At 42.0% G+C, this 24,485-nt stretch overlaps 1 protein-coding gene across 6 annotated transcripts in view; it reads left to right on the forward strand.

Annotated features, from left to right (window-relative positions):
* The window catches only part of LOC140069216 (NACHT, LRR and PYD domains-containing protein 3-like), a 57,697-nt gene that overhangs the window by 28,834 nt on the left and 4,378 nt on the right, over window positions 1-24,485 (forward strand). For all 6 annotated transcript variants that reach the window (XM_072114667.1, XM_072114663.1, XM_072114668.1 and 3 more), the window contains exons 5-7: window positions 4,904-6,602; window positions 7,866-8,033; window positions 10,500-10,667. In XM_072114667.1, coding sequence (XP_071970768.1) covers window positions 4,904-6,602; window positions 7,866-8,033; window positions 10,500-10,667 — 2,035 coding nt within the window. The remainder of the gene's footprint in view (window positions 1-4,903; window positions 6,603-7,865; window positions 8,034-10,499; window positions 10,668-24,485) is intronic.

Below are 24,485 nucleotides of genomic sequence, written 5' to 3' on the forward strand. Positions count from 1 at the left end.
CCTCTCTTCCCCCAGGACCCAGATTACTGGTAATACCGCTTTGCAACACATTTTCACTATTGCACTTTAACTACTATGCGATACCTTATATGACTTGATGCACTTTCATGTACAAAATATGTTTTAGTATGACAAAGTATTTGTTGTAAAATTATGAATTTTGGTGATACCTGAGTGTACACCTGGGGGACCTGAGTCTTGACCCGTGTTGTGGGTTTTTAAATGTTTTTATCATGTACTGTTAATTCCAATAAAATTTATACGTAACCCTATAAAATTACATCTGGTCTTTTTCTTTAAACTATAATGACTTAACTCCAGATGTAGTATTTAACTTTATACCCCATTCCTTCAGTACACACGATTGCTATATCAACCACCGAGTCTTCATATTCTTTATGTTTTATTCTTTATTTGGGCAGTCCTGATTGGTTTGTTTAGTCATCTTTTTAATGTTCCTTATGTCTATGAGGTTAATGGCTGGCTTACAGGCTCAGTTATACAGTTATTAATAAGTCTGTGGTATTTAGTGTTATCTCAGTTGCAAGTATTTAGAGGAAGGGTGCAGATGTAAAGCCCTCATTTAATCCCTTGGGGCTTAAAGTGTGAAGGCGATAGATCCATCGCGCTTCGATTTGCATTAGTTGTTTATCTATGTTTCCCCGTCTGGCGCCTGTCTTGAGTTGCTCAATTCCCCAAAATTTCAGTTGTTTTAGGTCACCCTGGTGTGCCAGTTTCATATGTTTCGTTAGTGTGGTCTCTTTATCTGTGCGTATCGTACTCAGATGGGAGGAGATCCTCCTCCGTAGCTCTTGTACGGTTTTTCCCACGTACAGTTTGGGGCATTTGCATTGTGCTATGTATATAACTCCTGTAGATTTACAGTTAATATATTTTCTTATTTCATAGGTGTTTTGTCCCTCGGCGTCTGTAAAGGTTTTTTTTCTTTAACATAAATTGGCAAAATGAACATCCCCCACATGGGTACAATCCTGTGATTTTAGGTTGTGATGGGCTCATGTTGGTCATACTTTTAAATTCCTCCCCCTTCGATATGTGATGTGATGTTATTATTTCTTTTATGTCTTCATCAGCTGTTAGTAGTGGCCAGTATTTTTGTAGAATATCTCGTACTTGTTCTGTGTGTCCACCATATGTCCCTATGCACCTAATCAGTTGTTTGTCACGTCGTGATGATTGATTCTGCAGGAGTGTACCCCTCCTGGTTGACTTTGCCCTGTTAAATGCCCTATGAAGGACCTTTTTGGGGTATCCTCTCATGGTGAACCGTGTGTATAGTATTCCACACTCTTTTATGAATTCGTCCTCACTTGAGCAGTTTCTCCTGGCGCGGAGATACTGGCCTACCGGTATGCCCCTTTTGAGTGGCTCCGGATGCCAGCTCCGCCAGTCCAGTAGTCCAGTATTAGTTGATGTCTCCTTTCTGTGTATGGTCGTTTGGAGGTGTCCTATTTCATCAATTTGTATCCTCAGATCCAGAAAGCAGATGTGATTCTTGTGTATCTCTGGTGTGAATTGCATACCTATTGAATTGTGATTCAGTTGTTGAACAAATTGGTAAAATGTGTCTCTATCCCACTCCCAAAGGATAATGACATCATCTATAAATCTTCCCCAATAGAGGATACTGTTGGTGAACTGTGCAAACTTTTCTGTGAAAACTATAGTTTCTTCCCACCACCCCAAAAATAAATTTGCGTAAGTGGGTGCGCAATTTGTGCCCATGGCGGTGCCCTTCACCTGATGGTAAAAGGCACCGCCGAACAAAAAGTAGTTGTGTGTGAGGAGGAACTGAAGTAGTGAAACAGTGAACTTGTTGTGTTTCCGATATTGTGTTCCTTTCATGTTTAGGTAGTATTCAACTGCTTGGATCCCGAGGTGGTGCTGAATGTTGCTATATAGTGATTCGACATCGAGGCTGGCCAGGTACGTTTGTGGGGTAACTGTTACATCTTGGCGTTTGGAGATAACATCCTTTGTGTCCCTGAGGTAGGAGGGTAGTGCTGTCACAAATGGTCTGAGTATTATATCTTTGTATTCACTAATACCCTGGGTTAAATTTTCAGTACCTGAGACTATTGGTCTACCCGGGATTGGGGTTGTCTGTTTGTGTACCTTGGGTACAGCATAGAAGGTTGATATCGTCGGTTTGGGGTTTAGGAGGTATCTAAATTCGTCTTTTGAAATGAGGTTTTCCTGTAGGGCATCACCCAGGATTTTACTTAGTTCTTTAACATATCTATCTGTTGGATCGCTGGGGATTTTTTTATATGTTGTTTTGTCTGATAGTAGTCTGTTGACCATGTCCAGATAATCTTCCTTATCCATCAATACTGTGTTGCCCCCTTTATCTGAGGGTTTCAGTATAATGTCCTTATCCCTGAGTTTCTGTAGTGCTTCACGTTCGAGTTTTGTTAAATTGGAGGAGACGCATGTTTTTTCTGGTTTTATGTATTCGAGGTCTCTTGTGGTCATGTTGACAAAGGCCTCTATTTGAGGATATTTGGAGAAGAGGGGGGTGTTTTTTGATTTTGCTTTTAAGTTGGTCAATGGTGGTGTGATCTCCCTAGGGGCTATTTGATTTTCCGACTCTAGGTCTGTTAGCATCTGTATTACTCTCTGGTCTTGTTCTATCTCATTGTCCACTGCTGTCTCTGTTTCTTTGAAATGTTTGTGTAATGCTAGCTTCCTAGCGAACAGATTCACGTCTTTGATCCACGTGAATCTATCAAACGCTGGTACTGGGATTAAATGAGGGCTTTACATCTGCACCCTTCCTCTAAATACTTACAACTGAGATAACACTAAATACCACAGACTTATTAATAACTGTATAACTGAGACTGTAAGCCAGCCATTAACCTCATAGACATAAGGAACATTAAAAAGATGACTAATCAAACCAATCAGGACTGCCCAAATAAAGAATAAAACATAAAGAATATGAAGACTCGGTGGTTGATATAGCAATCGGATGCCACAAACTATAAAGTATCCCCAATTTAAGATGTGACACAAACACTCATATGGGCTGTAGAGGCAATCGTGATACCTAAAGGAAGTGTGGCAAATAAACCCATAGGAAATACAGTAAGTACATACACTCCGCCCCCCCCCCCCCCCCCCCCCCCTAACTTAAGGTGTTCCAGATGCAAAGATTTAATACATGCGCAGCGACAAATTGGGCACCGGGAAGAACTGCGATGCCCGAGAGTGGCATCGCCATGAGGGACAAATCTGCGCCGATGCCCTGTTAAGAGAGGGGATGAGCGCCCCACGCACGCGCATATAGGAAGAGGTAAGACATACCAGAATCAAAGTGTGGAATATTCCATGCACGCGCATCAGGGCTGGACATAGGCTTAGCAAACAGAGACCCAGCATACACAGGAACCAATCAAAATTAGTGGGACGTACCCAAACAGAGAGAAAGATTGGAGGAGCCACACACGCCCACAGAGTGATGTCACGATCAAGCCTTTAAAAGGCTCACAGACGGCACCTGGAGTTGCTTTTGCCCCAAACCCCTGAGGACGCCACGCTAGGTGGTGAAACATGTCGGAGGGGGGGGGGGGGGGGGGGCGACGATAGGTTTTAGCACAGAGTCAGAGAGGAACCTAATGGAATAGAGAGACAGGTCAGGCTCTAATACGGAAGACAAACACCTAAGAGAGGTAGCTCAGAGAGAGGAGGGGAAAAACAGCAGGTATGGGATACCGCAGATGGATGCAGTGGGATGTATGCATGATGTGAACTACCCTACCCCAATCCTAAATTTTCCCCTACCCTACTAATACCCTCTGTTTGAAAGCTGGCCAGAATGAAAGACTCTAATACTAATCAAAGCATCCTGAAAGGAATGTGATAGATCAACAAGCCAAAACAGATTAACCTCCAGATCTCTGATAATTTTAGACAACCAAATCGGGTCAGAAACATCGTTCATTCACACACTTTTTGTCTTTTCACTCTATATTTTTAAATGCATGAGAATTAAAAGTTAAATTTTAAAGAGCAAAAAAAGGGTTTAAGCGGCCGAGTGGCCCTATTCTGTCTTATGTGGGAGATGACACTGTCCCGTATCGCAGTTATTCTTGCTGACACACTGAGGTTATCAGCTTCAGTCTGTCTCGATCCTGGGCCCATCTGATTGGATGCCCAGGCTTAGCCTTGGACAGCGTGATTGGCTGCCAAGGAAGAGCGCTCGCACAAGGCAACGCCCACTGTCCTCTGATTGGCGGACCATGGAATGGGACCGCCCCAGACAGGGGACGGGGTGGAGCGATTCCTTTATATACGGCGCGTGCTCTCGGGAGCATTATAGGGAGATAAAAGTGACTATGATCCGATATTGTGATCAAATTTCCCTATAATAAATGCTGAAAGCCTGAACTCTGTGTATCTTTAGTGGCTGACAAGTGGCCCTTTTTTAAGGTTTCTAAATAAGTTTATATTTTAAAGTGTTCTATTCAGGCAGAATCAAGATTCCAGTATGGATGCAAGATCTTCCTGATCTAGGTGATACACCTCTCCCCTTCTAGTCCCAGGACACCTTTGCTCCCACTCCCAAAGAAAAAGAGAAGACCACAATAGTGCTACAGGGTTTTCAATCATTTATAATATTTTTTTATTGTAAATACTCACAATACTGTTATGTAAAAAGGCCTTAAGTATTAAAAACTTCTTTGCACGCTCGGTATCTCGCCCAGAGATTCACACCACATTTGCATCACGTTTAGATACACAATGAAAATATACATGGGGTGGTGCGTCCATTTCAATAAAGCAGTAGCTGGGCCTCCAAAATATATTTCAGTGGTGGGCCCTAGGCCCCAACCCTGCAGCCACTTATCATCTCCTTTATTTTCTGTTGTTTCCATAGAAATCCAGAATCATCACAAGAAACATTTATATGAGAAAACGGAGAATCTGATAGAGAATAAACCTCCGAGATGTAACCAGGAGGAGGAGAGTTTTCCCTTCTGCACACGTTATGTGACCCTCATCATTGCCTCCACTCATCACTTTAGGGAACGCTCTGAGAATGAGCTCATAGAGACCGGGGCAAGACATGAGGAATATGTAAAGAAGAAACATCATAAATTACAACGTATTTCCCCCAACAAGATGTTCCGCTGGTGCCACCGGTCCAGACTGGTACCACATATGGTGCTGGTGAGCGGAGTGCCCGGGGTAGGGAAGACCACGCTGATGCAGAAGATTGTCTATGACTGGGTGAAGGGCGATCTCTATCAAAGATTCTCTTTTGTCTTCTTCTTCAAATTCCGGGAACTGAACAGATGGGATAAGGTTAGTCTGGAGACCCTGATCCTTCATCATTACCCATATCTGTGGCCGCAGCTCGGGAACATCTTCCAGGATCCAGAGAAACTTCTCTTTATATTTGATGGATTAGATGAAAGCAATCAGACAATGGATTTCACATCCCGTCACTTGTGCTCCGACCCTAAACAGCCGGAACGTTGTGGTCACATTGTGGTCAGTTTGGTGAGAAAGTCTCTTCTTAATGGTTGTTCTGTTCTGATGACCAGTCGCCCGACCAGACTGGCATCAATGGATTGTAGGGATTTCCAGCGAATGGTAGAAATCACAGGATTCTTCACAGAAGAAAGAAAGATTTACTTTGAGAATTTCTTCCGTGACCCTGAACTGGCAGAAAAGGCTTTTACCTATGTGAGGCAGAATGACACATTGTACACGTTCTGTTACCTCCCGTCCTACTGCTGGATCATCTGTACAGTATTATCCAGGAGCTTCCAGACCACAAGTAGTGACCAGCAGGTCTCATTATTACCCAGAACCGTGACCCAGCTCTTTGCCATATTTGTGGCCAACATCCTGTCCAATCACAGCCTGGAGAAAAGTGGCGCCCAGAAGCTCCTGCAGTCCATGGGATGGATGGCAGAACATGGGGTCATGAATCACACGATTATATTTGATGATCGGGATCTGGAGTCTTTCCATGTGGACAATAAGTCAAAGCTCTTATCAAGTTTTCTGATGGAATCGGAGGAACCTGTGTCCTATTCCTTCTTACATCTCACTGTCCAGGAATTCTTCTCTGCCTTTGTGCATTATGCAGATTATTCTCCTGAGAAGTTACAGGAATCACTAGATAAAGCCAAATCCTATCCTGATGGACGAGGTGAGATGTTCCTCCGCTTCCTGTGTGGTCTATCAGATGCCACCACCAGGTCACTACTAACCGGATACCTGGACACACGAGCAGCTCAGGCCTCCAGAGACGTCATCACTTGGCTGAGGAACTTCATTACAGGAGGAGAAGAGATGCTGGAGGAAAGTAAATATAAAAAGCGACTTCTCAGGACGTTCTTCTATCTGTTTGAGACCCGGAATAAGGTTCTGGTGCAGGAATCATTACAGTCGCACAGAACATTGGACCTTTCTGATGTTTCCTTGTCGGCTCTAGACTGCACCGTGTTATCATTCATCATGGAGTCCTGCTCACATATAGAAGGTCTCCATCTATCTAGATGTTCTATAGATCCTGAGGGATTAGAGAGACTGGCACCAGGATTACACAACCTCCGGGATCTGAGGTATAAATCATCCGGATTGTTATTACATCGGGATCCACAGTAGCCAATAGTAGTAATGGTGGGGATAGCGCCCTCAGTGGTAATAAGGGGAGAACTGTACCTGAGTATCTAATCCTAACGTGTGATACTGCCTGCTGAGCTGTGTATCTAATACTACCATGTGTGATACTGTCTGCTGGGCTGTGTATCTGATACTACCATGTGTGATACTGTCTGCTGAGCTGTGTATCAAATCCTGTCCTGTGTTATACTGTCTGCGGTGCATCTAATCTTACCATGTGATACTGTCTGCTAAGCTGTGTATCTAATCCTATCCTTTGTGATACTATAAGAAAAGACTTTCAATGATCCAGCCAGGTTCCAATGAAACTTTAAGACTTTTATTTAGTCAACATCGTGTATCCACAGCATGGTTTCAATATTCCCCTTAAATCCAACTTGTTTCGAACGGACTAACCGTTCTTAATCATGGTGTCCGTTCGAAACGCGTTGGATTTAAGGGGAATATTGAAACCATGCTGTGGATACACGATGTTGACTAACTAAAAGTCTTAAAGTTTCATTGGAACCTGGCTGGATCATTGAAAGTCTTTTCTTATGCTGTTTCGACCTTGACAAACGAGGTGGAGTCCGTGCCGTTTCCAGAGTACAAGGAGGCTGGAGGTGAGCTGGTACAGTTACTTTTCTCGAGATCATGTGTGATACTGTGTGCTGAGCTGTGTACCTAATCGTATCGTGTGTTATTCGGTCTCCTGAGCTGTGTATCTAATCCTACAATGTGTGATACTGTCCGCTGAGCTGTGTATCTAATTGTATCCTGTGTGATACTGTCTGCTGAGCTGTGTATCTAATCCCATCATGTGTAATACAGTCTTCTGATATGCATATCTAATCCTATCATATGTGATACTGTCTTTTGAGCTGTGTATCTAATCCTATCCTGTGTGATACTGCTGAGCTGTGTATCTAATCCTATCCTGTGTGATACTGACTGTTGAGCTGTGTATCTAATCCTATCCTGTGTGATACTGACTGCAGAGCTGTGTATCTAATCCTATCCTGTGTGATACTGACTGCTGAGCTGTGGATCTAATCCTATCCTGTGTGATACTGCTGAGCTGTATATCTAATCCTATCCTGTGTGATACTGCTGAGCTGTGTATCTAATCCTATCAATGTGATACTGCTGAGCTGTGTATCTAATCCTCTCCTGTGTGATACAGTCTGCGGACACCTCCCTCACATCTCCTCTTATTCTTACAGTTTGCGTTATAATAATCTCCCGGACACGTCCTGCGTCCCGTTGGCTTCTGTAATAAGGAATAATCCGGACCTGGAGATACTTGTCCTGTCTGGTAACCCCCTGGCTGGTCCTGACCTCAGTGTCCTGCTGGAAGCTCTGTCCGGTCTCCGCAGGATGGAGGAATTATAGTAAGTATAAGATATAATGAAGTTTCTCTGGGTAATAGACACTTTGTATCCCTCTCCTGTGTCTGTTATTTCCGGAAGATTCTCCCTAATAATCTATAGATATACAATGTATATAGGAACTAAGTCCAGAAATCCTATAATAACCGTCTGCCATAAATATAGAGGAGAGGAAGATACAGAATCATCTCATTATTAGGAGCTGACTACAGCGCCCCCCAGAGGTCACATCCAATATTCCAGGACTGGAGAGGAGACACTGAGCTGTGGATGATGAGCCCCGGCCCTGTCCTTCTTTTATCTCTGTGATCCGGTAATACAGGAGCCGAACATGATGGGGGCACCCTGCACCCACATATCATCTCCAGCACCCACAGTCTTACAGGACAGGAAGGTGCAGAGTTATTCCCCATCACCTCTAGGGGGCGACGTATATACAACCCCCTGACAACACTGTGTGATCATATAGGACCATAATGCCATAAATATACAAGCAGCCAGTCAGGGGCCCCAAAATCCTTACTGTCCCTGAGTAGGGAGGTAGGTGGTCCAGGTACCTACCCGATACACATTACATGTAAGAAAGGGGCATAGACCCGGGGGCACTTGTAGAGGGCAGGACACAGCAATTACTAGTAGACACTGAGCTGTGGATGACGAGCCCCGGCCTTGTCCTCCTCTTATCTCTGTGATCCAGTAATACAGGAGCTGCACATGATGGGGACACCCTGCACCCACATATCATCTCCAGCACCCAAAGTCTTACAGGACAGGAAGGTGCAGAGTTATTCCCCATCACCTCTAGGGGGCGCCGGATATACAACCCCCTGACAACACTGTGTGATAATATAGGACCATAATGACATAAATATACAAGCAGCGCGGGGCCAGGGGGCCCCCAGCATTTCCCAGTCAGGGGCCCCAAAATCCTTAGTGTCCCTGAGTAGGGAGGTAGGTGGTCCAGGTACCTACCCAATACACATAACATGTTAGGAAGGGGCATAGACCCGGGGGCACTTGTAGAGGTCAGGACATGGCAATTACTAGTAGAAATCAGCCGCCGGGACATAAACACATTTGAGGGAAGATTTTTCTCCCTTTTTAATTATCAATAGACTTAAAATAAGCACAAAAATATCTACAAATAACAGAAGAAGCATCAACCGAAGACCCGGAATAGGAGATTACAGGGTATCACATATGACAGGATTAGATTTAGTTTAGCAGACAGTATCACACAAGATAGGATTAGATACACAGCTCAGCAGACAGTATAACACAGGATTGGAGCTATTTATCTAATCCTCTCCTGTGTGATACTGCTGAGCCGTGTATCTAATCCTCTCCTGTGTGATACTGTCTGCTGAGCTGTGTATCTCATCCTATCCTGTGTGATACTGACTGATGAGCTGTGTATCTAATCCTCTCCTGTGTGATACTGACTGATGAGCTGTGTATCTATTCCTATCCTAGGTGATACTGTCTGCTGAGCTGTGTATCTAATCCTCTCCTGTGTGATACTGCTGAGCTGTGTATCTAATCCTATCCTGTGATACTACCTGCTGAGCTGTGTATCTAATCCTATCCTGTGTGATACTGCCTGCTGAGCTGTGTATCTAATCCTATCCTGTGTGATACTGCCTGCTGAGCTGTGTATCTAATCCTATCCTGTGTGATACTGCCTGCTGAGCTGTGTATCTAATCCTATCCTGTGTGATACTGACTGCTGAGCTGTGTATCTAATCCTATCCTGTGTGATACTGACTGATGAGCTGTGTATCTAATCCTCTCCTGTGTGATACTGACTGATGAGCTGTGTATCTATTCCTATCCTAGGTGATACTGTCTGCTGAGCTGTGTATCTAATCCTCTCCTGTGTGATACTGCTGAGCTGTGTATCTAATCCTCTCCTGTGTGATACTGCTGAGCTGTGTATCTAATCCTATCCTGTGATACTACCTGCTGAGCTGTGTATCTAATCCTATCCTGTGTGATACTGCCTGCTGAGCTGTGTATCTAATCCTATCCTGTGTGATACTGCTGAGCTGTGTATCTAATCCTATCCTGTGATACTACCTGCTGAGCTGTGTATCTAATCCTATCCTGTGTGATACTGCCTGCTGAGCTGTGTATCTAATCCTATCCTGTGTGATACTGCCTGCTGAGCTGTGTATCTAATCCCATCCTGTGTGATACTGTCTGCTGAGCTGTGTGTCTAATCCCATCCTGTGTGATACTGTCTGCTGAGCTGTGTATCTAATCCTCACCTGTGTGATACTGACTGCTGAGCCGTGTATCTAATCGTATCCCGTATGATAATCTGCTGAGCTGTGTATCTAATCCTATCCTGTGTAATACAGTCTGCTGAGCTGTGTATCTAATCCTATCCTGTGTAATACAGTCTTCTGAGATATGTATCTAATCCTATCCTGTGTGATACCTCCCTCACATCTCCTCTTATTCTTACAGTTTGGAGGATAATGATCTCCCGAACACGTCCTGCGTCCCGTTGGCTTCTGTAATAAGGAATAATCCGGACCTGAAGATACTGGACCTGTCTGGTAACCACCTGCCTGGTCCTGATCTCGGTCTCTTGCTGGAAGCTCTGTCCGGTCTCCGCAGGATGGAGGAATTATAGTAAGTATAAGATATAATGAAGTTTCTCTAGGTAATTGGCACATTGGGGCTCATTTACGAAGGGCCCGAATCGCTCATTTTCATCGGGTTTCCCGAAAATTACCGGTTTATGCCAAATTGCCCTGGGATTTTGGCGCACGCAATCGGACTGTGTTGCATCGGCGCCGGGTGGCGTGCGGCGGAAATCGGGGGGCGTAGCCATCGGAAAAACAGCATTTTTAAAAAAAAAAAAATGTGTCGCTGGACATGCACCAGGAATAGGATGGTGGTCTCCGGCGGACCTCGGTGCGCGACCTTAGGGAATCACCGGAAGAACCGAATCCTCGCCGGAGAACGCGCAGCTGGATCGCGACAGGACCGGGTAAATAAATGTGCTTTGTATCCCTCTCCTGTGTCTGTTATTTCCGGAAGATTCTCCCTAATAATCTATAAATATACAATGTATATAGGATCCAAGTCCAGAAATCCTATAATAACCGTCTGCCATAAATATAGAGGAGAGGAAGATACAGAATCCTCTCATTATTAGGAGCTGACTATAGCGCCCCCCAGAGGTCACATAGAGCCCTGAATACTGTACTAGAGGGTATCACATATGACAGGATTAGATACACAGCTCAGCAGACCGTACCACACAGGATAGGATTAGATACACAGCTCAGCAGACAGTATTACCTTATATTCTCGAGTATAAGCCTAGTTTTTCAGCACAAAAAAATGTGCTGAAAACCCAAACTCGGCTTATACTTGAGTAAAAAATATATAGGTTTTACCAGGTTTTTGTGGTAAAATTAGGGGCCTCGGCTTATACTTGGGTCGGCTTATACTCGAGTATATACGGTACATAGTATTGGAACTGTGTATTAAATCCAATTCTGTGTGATTCTGTATGCTGAGCGGTGTATCTAATCATATTATATGTGATACTGACTGCTGAGCTGTGTATCTAATCCCATCATGTGTGATGCTGACTGCTGAGCTGTGTATCTAATATTATTATTGTAATCCTATTATGTGTTTTTAATCCTTTTATGTGACATACTGTCTGAGTTTTGTATCTAATCCTATCATGTGTGATACTCCAAAGTAACAAGGGACCGCAGCACTTCTTGAAAAGCAATGTATTATTTATTTCTTCAGGAAATAAACAGGAAACATGTCAGAGACTTGGCCTACGCGTTTCGAGCACCACGTTCTCTTAATCATGGTGTAATCTCTGTATGACACAGTAAGATTTTGAAACAAACAGCCAATCCCTGTATTGGGGGCGTGTCCTGTTAAGGCTGTGATTCCCCAGAAGGGAAAACGCCCAACACAGCATTAAATCTGTAATAACATTGTAAAGATATACATTTCTTCTTATATAAAAGCAAAAAAAAAATCAAGTCCTGCATTATCTACATATAATTATGTGAACATATCAAAAGCAAGTTCAACTGCCGATTTTCAATAATCTGTTGATCATCCAAAAAGGTAAGGAAATCTGTATTCCTGACATAAAACAATGAAATATTGCATCAGAAGATGAGTTATAGCTTTTACTTTAACCATTGATGTGGAGATAATAATCTCTGATGGTACAAATGACATATTGGGGTAAACAGATGAACAAATATTAATATCTTCATGGAAAATGTATATACTGAAACAATGCAAGCGTTAACAGCTGTTTAATTAGGCAAATCTCCCTTCAGCTGTAGCAATGTGTTTTTAAACGCATGCAGTAAACGCGACATGTGACCGCACCCTTAGGGTGCAGACACACGTGGCGTTTTTAGGCCGTTTTTGGGCCGTTTTTAGTTAGTGCGTTTTCAGATCGTAAAAAACGATAATTGGTCAAACCTGTCAAAAACGCATGCGTTTTTTACGATCTGAAAACGCACTAACTAAAAACGGCCCAAAAACGGCCTAAAAACGCCACGTGTGTCTTCACCCTTCGTGTCAGAGCATGCTCTCCTTAACCTAGTGAACTCACCAGCAGATATGGCTTTCTAAGTGTGGTCAGGGTGGTTGCTGGTAGCATTCAGTATAGTATTTCCTGAGGTGCTTTTCCTAAATAGAGTAGTAATAACTTTCTTCCTGGTTGCACAAGCTCTCAAAAGAAATATCAAGAAAGGATTTCCACATTGTAAGTGAAATGTAAATTCATATTTAGGTAGGACACAAAGCCTGGCACGGACGATACACCACCCAACAACACAATCAGTATGTCGTCCATGTACCGCCCGTACCAGGCAATGATCCCCCCAAAAACATTCTGTTTTGAATAGATGAACTCCTCCTCCCACCATGCCATAAAAAGGTTCACCAATGAGGGCTAAAATCGGGCCCCCATTGGAGCCCCCCCCTGATCTGGAGGAAGAAGGAGCCATAAAATGAAAAGATATTGTGGGCTATAAAGAGCACTCACATCGCATGTGACCCAACTATAGCTATTTTGCCAGGTGAATTTGTCAAAAGTTTTGAGCACTTCTTTACTTTCTTTTAAATATCCGGGTAGTTTAGTTACTAAAGGTTGCAACAATCTGTCTAGCCACTCACACAAATGTTCATTAAGTGAGACAATCCCTGATATTATCGGCCTTAAAGGTGGTGGAAAGACGTCTTTGTGCACCTTTGGCAACCCATGGAATATTGGTGTAACCGGAAAAGGAGGACACAAATAATTTTGATCCTTCTCCGGAATAATAACCAAATCCACCCCTTCTTGTATCATTTCTTCCAGTTGTGACTGGGCCTGTATGTATATGTCTCTCTATTTCAGTTACATTCCCTAAACCAGTGATGGCTAACCTATGGCACTGGTGCCAGAGGTGGCACTCAGAGCCCTTTCTGTGGGCACTCAGGCCATCACCAGAGATGACTCCAGGTATCTTCCTGCAGTCCCAGACAGCCCAGGACTTGCTGTGCACAGAGGTATTATAAAGTGACAGCTCTACCTTGGACTATTTTCTGCTTTATTGGTGTCCTCAGAGCACTGGTATCAATAAAAACTGTGACAGAGAAGGGAGTATAAATCACAAATTACATTTCTGTGTTGGCACTTTGCGATAAATAAGCGGGTCTTTGTTGTAGTTTGGGCACTCGGCCTCTAAAAGGTTCGCCATCACTGCCCTAAACTATTTAAACTCAGTGCACTGATCAGGAAAAGATAAATCAATATACTCATTTATATGAATGTGAGATGAACTCTGTACCTCACCATTATCCACACACTCAAAAAAATGTTGTTTGATAGTCAAGGATCTGACAAATCGATTCACATCCAATATGTCAAATTTTCTGGACGGCACAAAATTCAAGCCTCTTTCTAATGTGCTTATTTGATCTGGAGAAAAAAGGCAGGCAGAGCGATTCAAAAAGCTGCTAACATTATGTAACTTGTCCACTGCTGAACATGAAGAAATCAATTGTGTCCCTTCTCTTTGCTCCTGGTTGGATAGTCTCTGTCCAGACCTGAAGCGTGTGCTTGTGCCCTGCTCTCCTCAGTTTTTCAGTCAAATTCAGAAGAACTGAAGGAAACTTTGGGTGTAGAGGGTTTGTTCTTATAACGTTTTTTAGATCTTTTTTTCAAAATACAGGCGGTCCCCGGGTTACGTACACGATAGGGTCCGGAGGTTTGTTCTTAAGTTGAATTTGTATGTAAGTCAAAACTGTATTTTATAATTGTAGATCCAGACAAAAAAAAATGTGGGCCTCAGTGACAATTGGAGTTTAAACATTTTTTGCTGTAATGGGACCCAGGATTATCTATAAAAGCTTCATTACAGACACTTTACAGTGATCATTGCACCATGGGACTATAGTAACACATTTAGAGATCTTCACCAGAGGTCAGATGGGTCTGTCTGTAACTATGGGTTGTCTGTAAGTCGGGTGTCTTTAAGTAGGGGACCGCCTGTAGTACAAGGAGTGACAAAATCTGATGGGCGTTTTGTATACATAAATCCATTGGTATAGTCCTCTGTATCCCTTAGAAACTTTTTTTTCTTAGTTTCTATTATATGTGTTTCTGTTTTCTCCATTGTTTTGCACAGGTTGCCTTTCAATTCATTAAGTTCTGGGATGTCTTTGTACATATTCAGACTTAAAGAGAACTCGTCAGGCAAAATAACCCCCTAAACTAAATATATTTTCACAAACTGCCATTAGAGAGCATTGCCTCTATCCCTTCATTGTCCCTCTACATGCCTGTAAACCTAAGCAATGAGGTCCTAAAGCTGTATGCAAATGACCTGTGAAATGTCCAATGAAGCATTAGCATATTCAAGCTGTCCACTCTATTCATGAGTGGGAGGTACAGCCACACCCCCAGTGCATGACTGACAGCCTGTATAATGGTGTGAGGCTGTATGCTGCTCCATGTGCTGCTGGCCACGCTCCCTGCTGCCTGTGTGTGTATAGGAGAGATGCAGCATCTCCAGGCAGCCATGTTATAGCAGAACATGTCAGATTCATGTGTAGCTGATGTCTGTGTCTCTGTGTATTAGGAGGATGTAGCATGTCAGCAGATGCAGCACACACACTAACTATGCTTTACTATACATTACACACAGACATGAGCAGGGGGAGGAGAGGGGGGAGTTGACAGAGGTGACATCACTGCCTCTGACCATGTGACCCGCCTCATTTACATAATAAAGAATAGATGATTTTTATAATGATTAATGTATGAAATAACTAGATAAAGGCTGGGATGGGATCCTTGTGAGCTGCTCCAACAGGTAGAGGTGACAGGACTAGTGGCAGAGACCTGATGACAGGTGTCCTTTAATTCCTCCTGGTTAATTTCATCTCTTAACCCCTTAGCGCTCTGCGCCGAAGCTGTACTGCGCTGAGTCCCGCGAATAACGCTCAGACGATGCCGGTTCAGCGCTGCACAGCAGCCGAAGCGGCATCGTTAGCCGCGGGATTTCAGCGGTAATTTACCGCTGACATCCCCGGCTAACACCCGCGGTCGGAGTGGGCTCCGATCGCGGGTGTTTAACCCTTTAAATGCCGCGGTCAACGATCGTCCCCCCGCACCGTTTTCGGGGGGGGGGGGGGGTGATCGCTGTTTTGGCTCCTCTGGGGTCCGATCGGGACCCCAGAGAAGCCTGAAGGCATTGCCTTAAAGGCAAAGTGTCAGCCTATGCATTTGCATAGGCTGACACTGCTAATACCCTGCAAGACATTAGTATTGCAGAGTATTATCAAGAACAAGCAATCAGATGATTGCTTGTTCATATCCCATGGTGGATCAAGTAAAAAAATTTAAAAAAAAAAGTTTTTCAATAAAAAATTACTTTATAAATCACTAAAAATGCCCATAAGCCCCAAAACATATAGAGACATATAACGCTCAAAAAAGTCTAAATCATAACACAAACCCCACATATATAGTATCACCGCGTCCGTAACAATCCATAGAATAAAACTAAATAACTATTGAACCCATATGATGAACGCCGTAAAAAAAAAAACGTTAAAAACCCGCCAAAAATTATGATTTTTACCTATTATATCCCACTAAAAATGCAATAAAAAGTGATCAACAAAACATATGTACTCCACAATGATATTGTTGCAAAGAACAACATGTCCCGCAAAAAAAAAAAGCCATCAACCAGCTCTGTAGCCAAAAACGTAACAATGTTATGCCACTTGGAAGACAGCGATGCAAAAATGATAGATTTTTCCCCACATTAGGGTTTTATTTGGCAAATTTAGTAAAACATAAGAAAAAATATTCATGTCTGGTGTCCCCGTAATTGTATCGACCCATAGAATAAAGATAACATGATTTTTAGGATATACGGTGAACACGGGAAAAAAAAAAAAGTAAAAAATCCAGTACAGAATTGATGCTTTTCTACTCATGACCTCAAAAAAAGTTCCTAAATTTTCAACAATAGGTGATACCAACCCCAAAATGGCAACACTGGAAAAAGCATCTCATCCCGCAAAAAAAATGCCGTCACATGGCCCAAATAACGGAAAAGCGAAAATTTTATAGCCTTCAAAAGGGGGCAACCAGAAAACTAAAATCCTGGCAGCTGCAGGGTGCTCCTTCCCTTCTGCGCCTCGCTGTGCCCCCATAACACAAGTCACGGCCACGTGTGGGGGGTCTCTGTACTCAGGAGAAATTGTAGAACAAATTTTATGGTGAGTTTTCTCTTTTTATCTTTTGGAAATGTGTAAATTTTAGGGCTAAATGAACGTATAACCGACAAAATTTTACCATTCTAAATTTCACCGCCATTTTGATTCAATTACTATGAAGATCTCAAGGGGTTAACAATCTTTGTAAATGCTGTTTCTGATAGTTTGAGGGGTGCAGATTTGAAAATGGGTTGGTTATATGGGTGGTTTTGTTGCTAAATATGTAAAATTTGATTTCAAACAGTATTTATCCCCAAAATAGTCAATTCCGAAAATACGGAAAATCGCTATTCAATTTGTAGGCCGCGTGACGTCAAAATAAATTATCCAAACATTTCAAAAATTATGAAAATGTAAAGTAGACAAATGGGAAATGTTATTCTGCAAGTTATTTAGGTGGTAAATCTATCTGCCTGAAAACGCGGTGATTTTGAATTTCGAAAATGGCAAATTTTTCTAAAAATTCAACATTTTTTTTTTCTTTTTTTTGTAAATAAACGCAAAACTTATCAGCCTAAATTTACCACTAAAATGAAGTACAACATGTGGGGGAGAAACAATCTCAGAATCGCTTTGATAAGTAACAGTGTTCAAAAGTTATATAACCATATAAAGAGACGCAGGTCAGAATCCAAAAAATGGGACTGAGCCTTAAGCTGTAAAATGGCTGCGTCCTTAAGGGGTTAATGTTTGGATTGTTTTCTCTTTTACAATGAGTCTCATGAGGGACAAAGAGCATTCAGATAAGGTTTTGTCCCAGGATATCACATATTCTTCTTATAAATTGTTGTTGGTCTCTTTTTAATTCAAAGACCACAAGGAATCATGTCCTTTTGTAGGTAAGAATTTAACCCCTCAAGGGCGCAGGGTATTTTGCTCATTTCTCGCTCTCCATCTTCAAAAATCCATAACTTTTTCATTTTTCCGTGTACAGAGCTGTGTGAGGACTTATTTTGTGCGTAACAAATGTTACTTTCCAGTGATGTTATTTAGTACAACATGCCGTGTACTGGGAAGCCGTAAAAAAATTCCAAATGTGGAAAAATTGAAAAAAGAAACCGTGTGTGCGTCACGTTCTTGTTGGCTCAGTTTTTACGACTTTCACTCTGCGCTCCAAATAACACGTCTAGTTTATTCTTTGGTTCGGTACGATCGCGGTGATACCAAATTTATACATTTTTTTATTGTGTGTTTTAATAAATTTTCAAAAATTAAACGAATGTGTACAAAAAAAGAAAATCTCTATCTCTGAGAGGTTGTGCAACCAGGAAGAACGTTATTACTACTCTATTTAGGAAAAGCACCTCAGGAAATACTATACTGAATGCCACCAGTAACCACCCTGACCACACTTTGAAAGCCATACCTGCTGGTGAGATCACTAGGTTATGGAGAGCATGCTCTGACACTGAGGATTTCCTTAATCAATCCAAAGATTTAAAAGATAAATTGGCATCTCGTAATTATCCTATGTGGTCGATATACAGAGGTCTGAACATAGCCTTAGCTAAAGACCGTACTTCATTATTAAGGGCTAACAAGTCCAAACAGAAATGATTTCAATAAAACCAAAATTACCTTCTCCACACAGTTTAGTACAGATTATCAACAAATTGTACGCATTATTAAGAAAAATTTACCTATTTTGTATCAAGACAAAAAATTGGACACAATCCTGAGAGAAGGATGTAATTTTGTATCAAAGAAAGGCATGTCATTAGGTGCAGTTCTCTCGCCTAGTTTATTTACCAGCAGGGCATCTGGAATTAACACATGGTTGATACAAAAGGCTTTCATAGTTGTGGAACCTCTCGATGTGTTTTTGCTACAAACACAAGTTTCTTTTTTGTTCTTAAAAACAATAAAAAACCATATCATATTAGAACATTCATCAATTGTGACTCCACCTTTCTAGTCTATATGATAGAATGTAAAATGTGCAATATCAGACATGTGGGATGTACGACTCGCAATTTGAAAACTAGGATTTCTGAGCACCTGAGGGATTGCTCCAAAAATCCAATGACTAATATGTCAGGTGCTTCGAGCCATTTCAGCATAATTTTCCAGTTTTGGTGACAGACGTAGATCTTTACTGAAAAGAGAGACGTATTGGATTTTCAGATTGGAGACCAGAAATACGTCTGGTCTGAATCTGAAATCGGATCTTTCTTATTTTTATTACATTATCTATGCATTTCATTTCATTGTTTTGTCAAAATCCAAATGTTTGCCTTCTAGGATATACTGTACATCAAATTATCATTAGACATAGCAAAAGATTCATCATTTTAGATTCAGGGAGATGTATGTGTATATACATTATCCATGAAGATATTAATATTTGTTCATCTGTTTACCCCAATATGTCATTTGTACCATCAGAGATTATTATCTCCACATCAATGGTTAAAGTAAAAGCTATAACTCATCTTCTGATGCAATATTTCATTGTTTTCTGTCAGAAATACAGATTTCCTTACCTTTTTGGATGATCAACAGATCATTGAAAATCGGCAGTTGAACTTGATTTTGATATGTTCACATAATTATATGTAGATAATGCAGGACTTGATTTTTTTTTTGCTTTTATATAAGAAGAAATGTATATCTTTACAATGTTATTACAGATTTAATGCTGTGTTGGGCGTTTTCCCTTCTGGTGAATCAAAGCCTTAACAGGACACGCCCCCAATACAGGGATTGGCTGTTTGTTTCAAAATCTTACTGTGTCATACAGAGATTACACCATGATTAAGAGAACGTGGTGCTCGAAACGCGTAGGCCAAGTCTCTGACATGTTTCCTGTTATTTAAAAATGAAGAAATAAATAATACATTGCTTTTCAAGAAGTGCTGCGGTCCCTTGTTACTTTTTATTATTCCTGACTGCAGTCCTAGCAGGCCCTCGGGCAACAGTCCTAGCAGGCCACAAGGATTTCCTAATGGATTGTTACTAGAGATGAGCGAATGTTAAAATTCGTTTCGTCCCGATTCGCCGACTTTTTATAAAAAAATTTGATTCAACCTGAATCGAATCGTGCCGAATCACGTTAAAAAACAGGCATTTTCTGGCTGCAGAGAGCCTGTAGGGTGTTGTAGAACGTTGTGCCATGCTTAAATATGCATAGGGAGGTGGTTTGGTCTTCAAACAATGCTGTGTTTTAGTATGACACGCACATGACAGCCGCCACTCTTAGAATCGCTTCATTCTTCACTTCCATGTGCACTTACAGAGGCCAACTTCACCAAATAAGTGAAGCGGGAACGCAGCCTGACAAGGTAACGTCTGTGCCAGCTCGAAAGAACTGAGCTGAGGGCCAAGATCTCACTACAACATCACAGAGTGCACTCTTTTTACACTGGCATCAGATGATTCCATAGATTACAACAGAACCTGTTCTGGTAAACGCGGATACATGTAGAACCCCCCCTAAAGAGTGGAGAGGGTGTCGGCAGTAATTTTGCATTGACGTCACTGATCATTTTGCCCTTCTTTTCACCCGTCAGTGTCTGCTTTCAATCTGTCAATAATCCATCATCAGTATTGCTAAAGCCAAAAACAAACAGGTGTAGATCCAGAACAGAGATGAGCAGTAAATGGGATACTTGCATGTCCTCTGTGTTCTGTATCCACTCCTGCTTTTGGCTATCAATCCTGAGGCTTTTCATTCCTTCTGACAGATGAAATGAAGGTGGAAATTAAACATAGTGGCAACGTCATAGAGTGATGGAGGGTGAAAGCAGCATTATGGAAATCACAGGGTGTTCCAGGGAGACAGCGGTCAGTTGGCAGCAGCATGAGTAGCCGCAGAGTGGCACAATTACAAATTATGGAGGTGGCGGAAACATGGTAGGCCACAGAGTGGCACAATGACAGAGCATGGAGGTGGCAGCAGCAGCAGGAGCAGGCCACAGAGTGGCACAATGACAGAGCATGGAGGTGTTGTTACCTGCAGCAGCAAGAGGCCACAGGTGGCAGCAAAAGGGAAAGCCACAGAGTGGCACAATGACAGAGCATGGAGGTGGTGTTACCTGCAGCAGCAAGAGGCCACAGGTGGCAGCAAAAGGGAAAGCCACAGAGTGGCACAGTGATAGAGTGTGGAGGTGGTGGCAGCAGGAGGCCACATAGCCAACAGCAGAGGAGTCCACATTGTGGCACAATGACGAAGTTTGAAATGAATTAGAAGCTGAAATTTTCCATTTAAATTTGAAGATTCGAGACGCCACATCCATAATAGAGTACAGTTTTCCTGAAAATATCATGTCTTTGCCAAAAAACAACTGCAATGGTGGCACCAGCAGCAGCATGAGGTCAGAGGTGTGAAGGTGGCGGCGCCATCGTAGGCCACAGAGTGGCACAATGATATAGTGTGGAGGTGGCGTCGGCAGCAGCAGAAGCCTGCAGAGTGGCTCCATGATATAGTGTGGAAGTGACGGACAATTCCAGTCCCTGGTAAAGATGGTAGGAGGCAGATGGTGCAACTGGCAGCAGATGTGTTGCATCAGGCGGGTGGCAGCATCAGAATAGTAGCTGAGGCAGGTAGTTAGAACCCCAACTCATTTCTCAACATTTAGAGGAGGCATCATGGCTGATCTTATCTGATGCATTGACAAAGGTCAGTCTCTCCACATTACGGGTGGACAAGCGGGTTCTCCTGGCTCCTGGTAACGATGGCCCCCGCCGCACTGAACACACACTTTGATGCCACATTACTGGCCGGGCAGGACAGCTTCTCTACTGCAAACTCCGCAAGTTGCGGCCACGCATCAAGTTGGCTGCCCAGTAGTCCATGGGATCCTCTACCTGAGGTGGTAAAGTGCTGTCCAAGTAGGCCACCACCTGCTGGTGCAGGGTCTGCTCCATGTGTGTCAAACACATCGTTCTTCGCTGAATAGTGGTGCTGAGCCCAGACCACCTAGTAGCTCTCTGGCTGCGGGAAAGGAACAGGACAGAGCCCGGTTGAGGCCAGGTGAGGGCCGCTGACCTGCTCCTGGATCATGCCAACTAATTGTTGTATCTGAGGAACCCACAGACTCTTGGCTGGAGTTGTCAGGTGTTGTATTTGAGAAACTGGATGACCTAGTCAACCATTGAACAACCTTTGGGTTGTTGATCAACACACTGCCACTAGATGACAACGGCAGTTCTGGCCTCACAGAGTCACCTCTGCTGCGACATCCCCTTACTGTGCTGCCACCTCTGCCTGCTCCACCTGCCACCTTTCTGTCTGACATAGTGGTTAATCAACTACGTGGATTTGACATGTACATCTGGCTGTAAACTAGAGCCCCCAAAAGGTATTGCAATGTACGTTATACAGATACCCCACAACTGACACCAAGTGAGAGGTCCACAAATCACTACAGCAGCTTCGTGAATATAAAACAGATTTCTTCCCATTCGTTTTTGTCACTAAATAGAACTGCTATTTGGGGTATACAGATCCGCCTTAACCCCTTAACGACTTGGCCTTTTTTAGTTTTTTCACTTCCATTTTTCACACCCCACCTTCAAAAATCTATAACTTTTTTATTTTTCCACATAAAGAGCTCTGTTATGGCTTATTTTCTGCGTAACAAATTGCACTTCGTAGTGACGGTATTTAATATTCCATGGCGCGTACTGGGAAGCGGGAAAAAAATTCCAAATGCAGTGAAAATGGTGAAAAAACACATTTGCGACGTTTTCTTGTGGGCTTGGATTTCACAGCTTTCACTCTGCGTCCCAAATGACAGGTCTACTTTATTCTTTGGGTTGCTACGATCACAGGGATACCACATTTGTACAGGTTTTATAATGTTTTCATACATTTAAAAAAATTAAAGGAAACCTACCACTTCAAAATGACCCTTCTGACCCACAAATACCTTTAGCTTGCTCATGATGAACTGATGCTGGACCATGTTTTCATTTAACCCAGAAACCGCTGTATTCGAACATATTTTATTTCTTTGCTTTACTAAAATCTTCCTTCGGCGCTTCTGTGTGCGTCACACAGCGCGCACCACGGATCCTGCTGCTCCATAAAGCTCGCGACCGTCGATCGCGTCGGCGCCGCGCCAGTGTGAAATGTTGTCGTGCCCGAGAGCCGGTGACGTCACCGTGCTCTCGGGCACACTAGCGCATGCGCAGCAGCTCGCCGACTCGCGTCTCGGCCGGCTTTTCACTGCGCATGCGCGAAGTCCCGAAGCCTCGTAGTATCGCGAGGCTTCGGGGAGAAGACCGTGGGGGTGAGTGCACTAAAAAAAAAAACTATGCTCGCCGCTCCCACCAACGAGAGGGGGGTTCCTTCCACTGCCACCAATGATGAATAAAAGTTTTAATGCACTTCAAGCCCCCTGACACCAATGTTTATTAAAATGCATATCTATTAAAAAAATATATATATATATATATATAAATATATGTGTATTTATAAATAAATAAATACACATATATATTTATTTATATATACATGCACATATATTTATTTAAATAAATAAATATATACATATATATATTTGTGTGTGTGTATATATATACAGGCGGTCCCCTACTTAAGGACACCCGACTTACAGACAACCCATAGTTACAGACGGACCCCTCTGCCCACTGTGACCTCTGGTGAAGCTCTCTGGATGCTTTAAAATAGTCCCAGATTGCAATAATCAGCTTAAAATTGTCTGCAATGAAGCTTTATTGATCATTCTTGGTCCTATTACAGCAAAAAAAATTTGAAACTCCAATTGTCACTGGGGCAAAAAAAAAAAATTGTCGGGAACTACAATGATAACATATACAGTTCCGACTTACATACAAATTCAACTTAAGAACAAACCTACAGTCCCTATCTTGTATGTAACCCGGGGACTGCCTGTATATTACACACACACACACAAATATATATGTATACATTTATTTATTTAAATAAATATATGTGCATGTATCTATAAATAAATATATATGTGTATTTATTTATATAAGTAAATATAGATGTGTGTGTGTGTATATATATATATAAAGGTAGATAAATATATACACACACACATCTATATTTACTTATATAAATAAATACACATACCGTATATGTGTGTGTATATAAAATATATATTATATACACACACACATATATGTTTATATATTTATTTATATAAGTAAATATAGATGTGTGTGTGTGTGTATACATTAATATATTTCTTTATATAACTAAATATATACACACACATATATATATTTATTTTTTCAAAAGAATGCTGACACCAATATATATATATATATATATATATCGGTGGCCCCTAATACATATATGTGTGTACGGACCACCTACAACAAATATATATATATGAGAGATATAACATTGGTGTCAGGGGTCTTTTTATTTGTATTAGTACATATGTATCTACAACTAGCAAAGACCCCTGACATTAATGTCTTGTGTGTGTGTGTGTGTGTGTGTATATATGTATATATATATATATATATATATATATATCTCAAAGACGCAAAGCCCTTACACAATTATATCTATCTAATTATATATATATGAAAGAGAGAGACATAACATTGTTGTCAGGGGTCTTTGTTATGTAAATATATATATATATATATAATATAAAATCAGGTATGTGTGCATATATAAATTTGGAACATGGTGTTGTTGGGCTGGTTTATGTTTTAATATTTCTTTGTCTTGCA

This window comes from Engystomops pustulosus, chromosome 7 (genome assembly GCF_040894005.1).
Source record: "Engystomops pustulosus chromosome 7, aEngPut4.maternal, whole genome shotgun sequence".
In the NCBI taxonomy this organism is placed as follows: domain Eukaryota; kingdom Metazoa; phylum Chordata; class Amphibia; order Anura; family Leptodactylidae; genus Engystomops; species Engystomops pustulosus.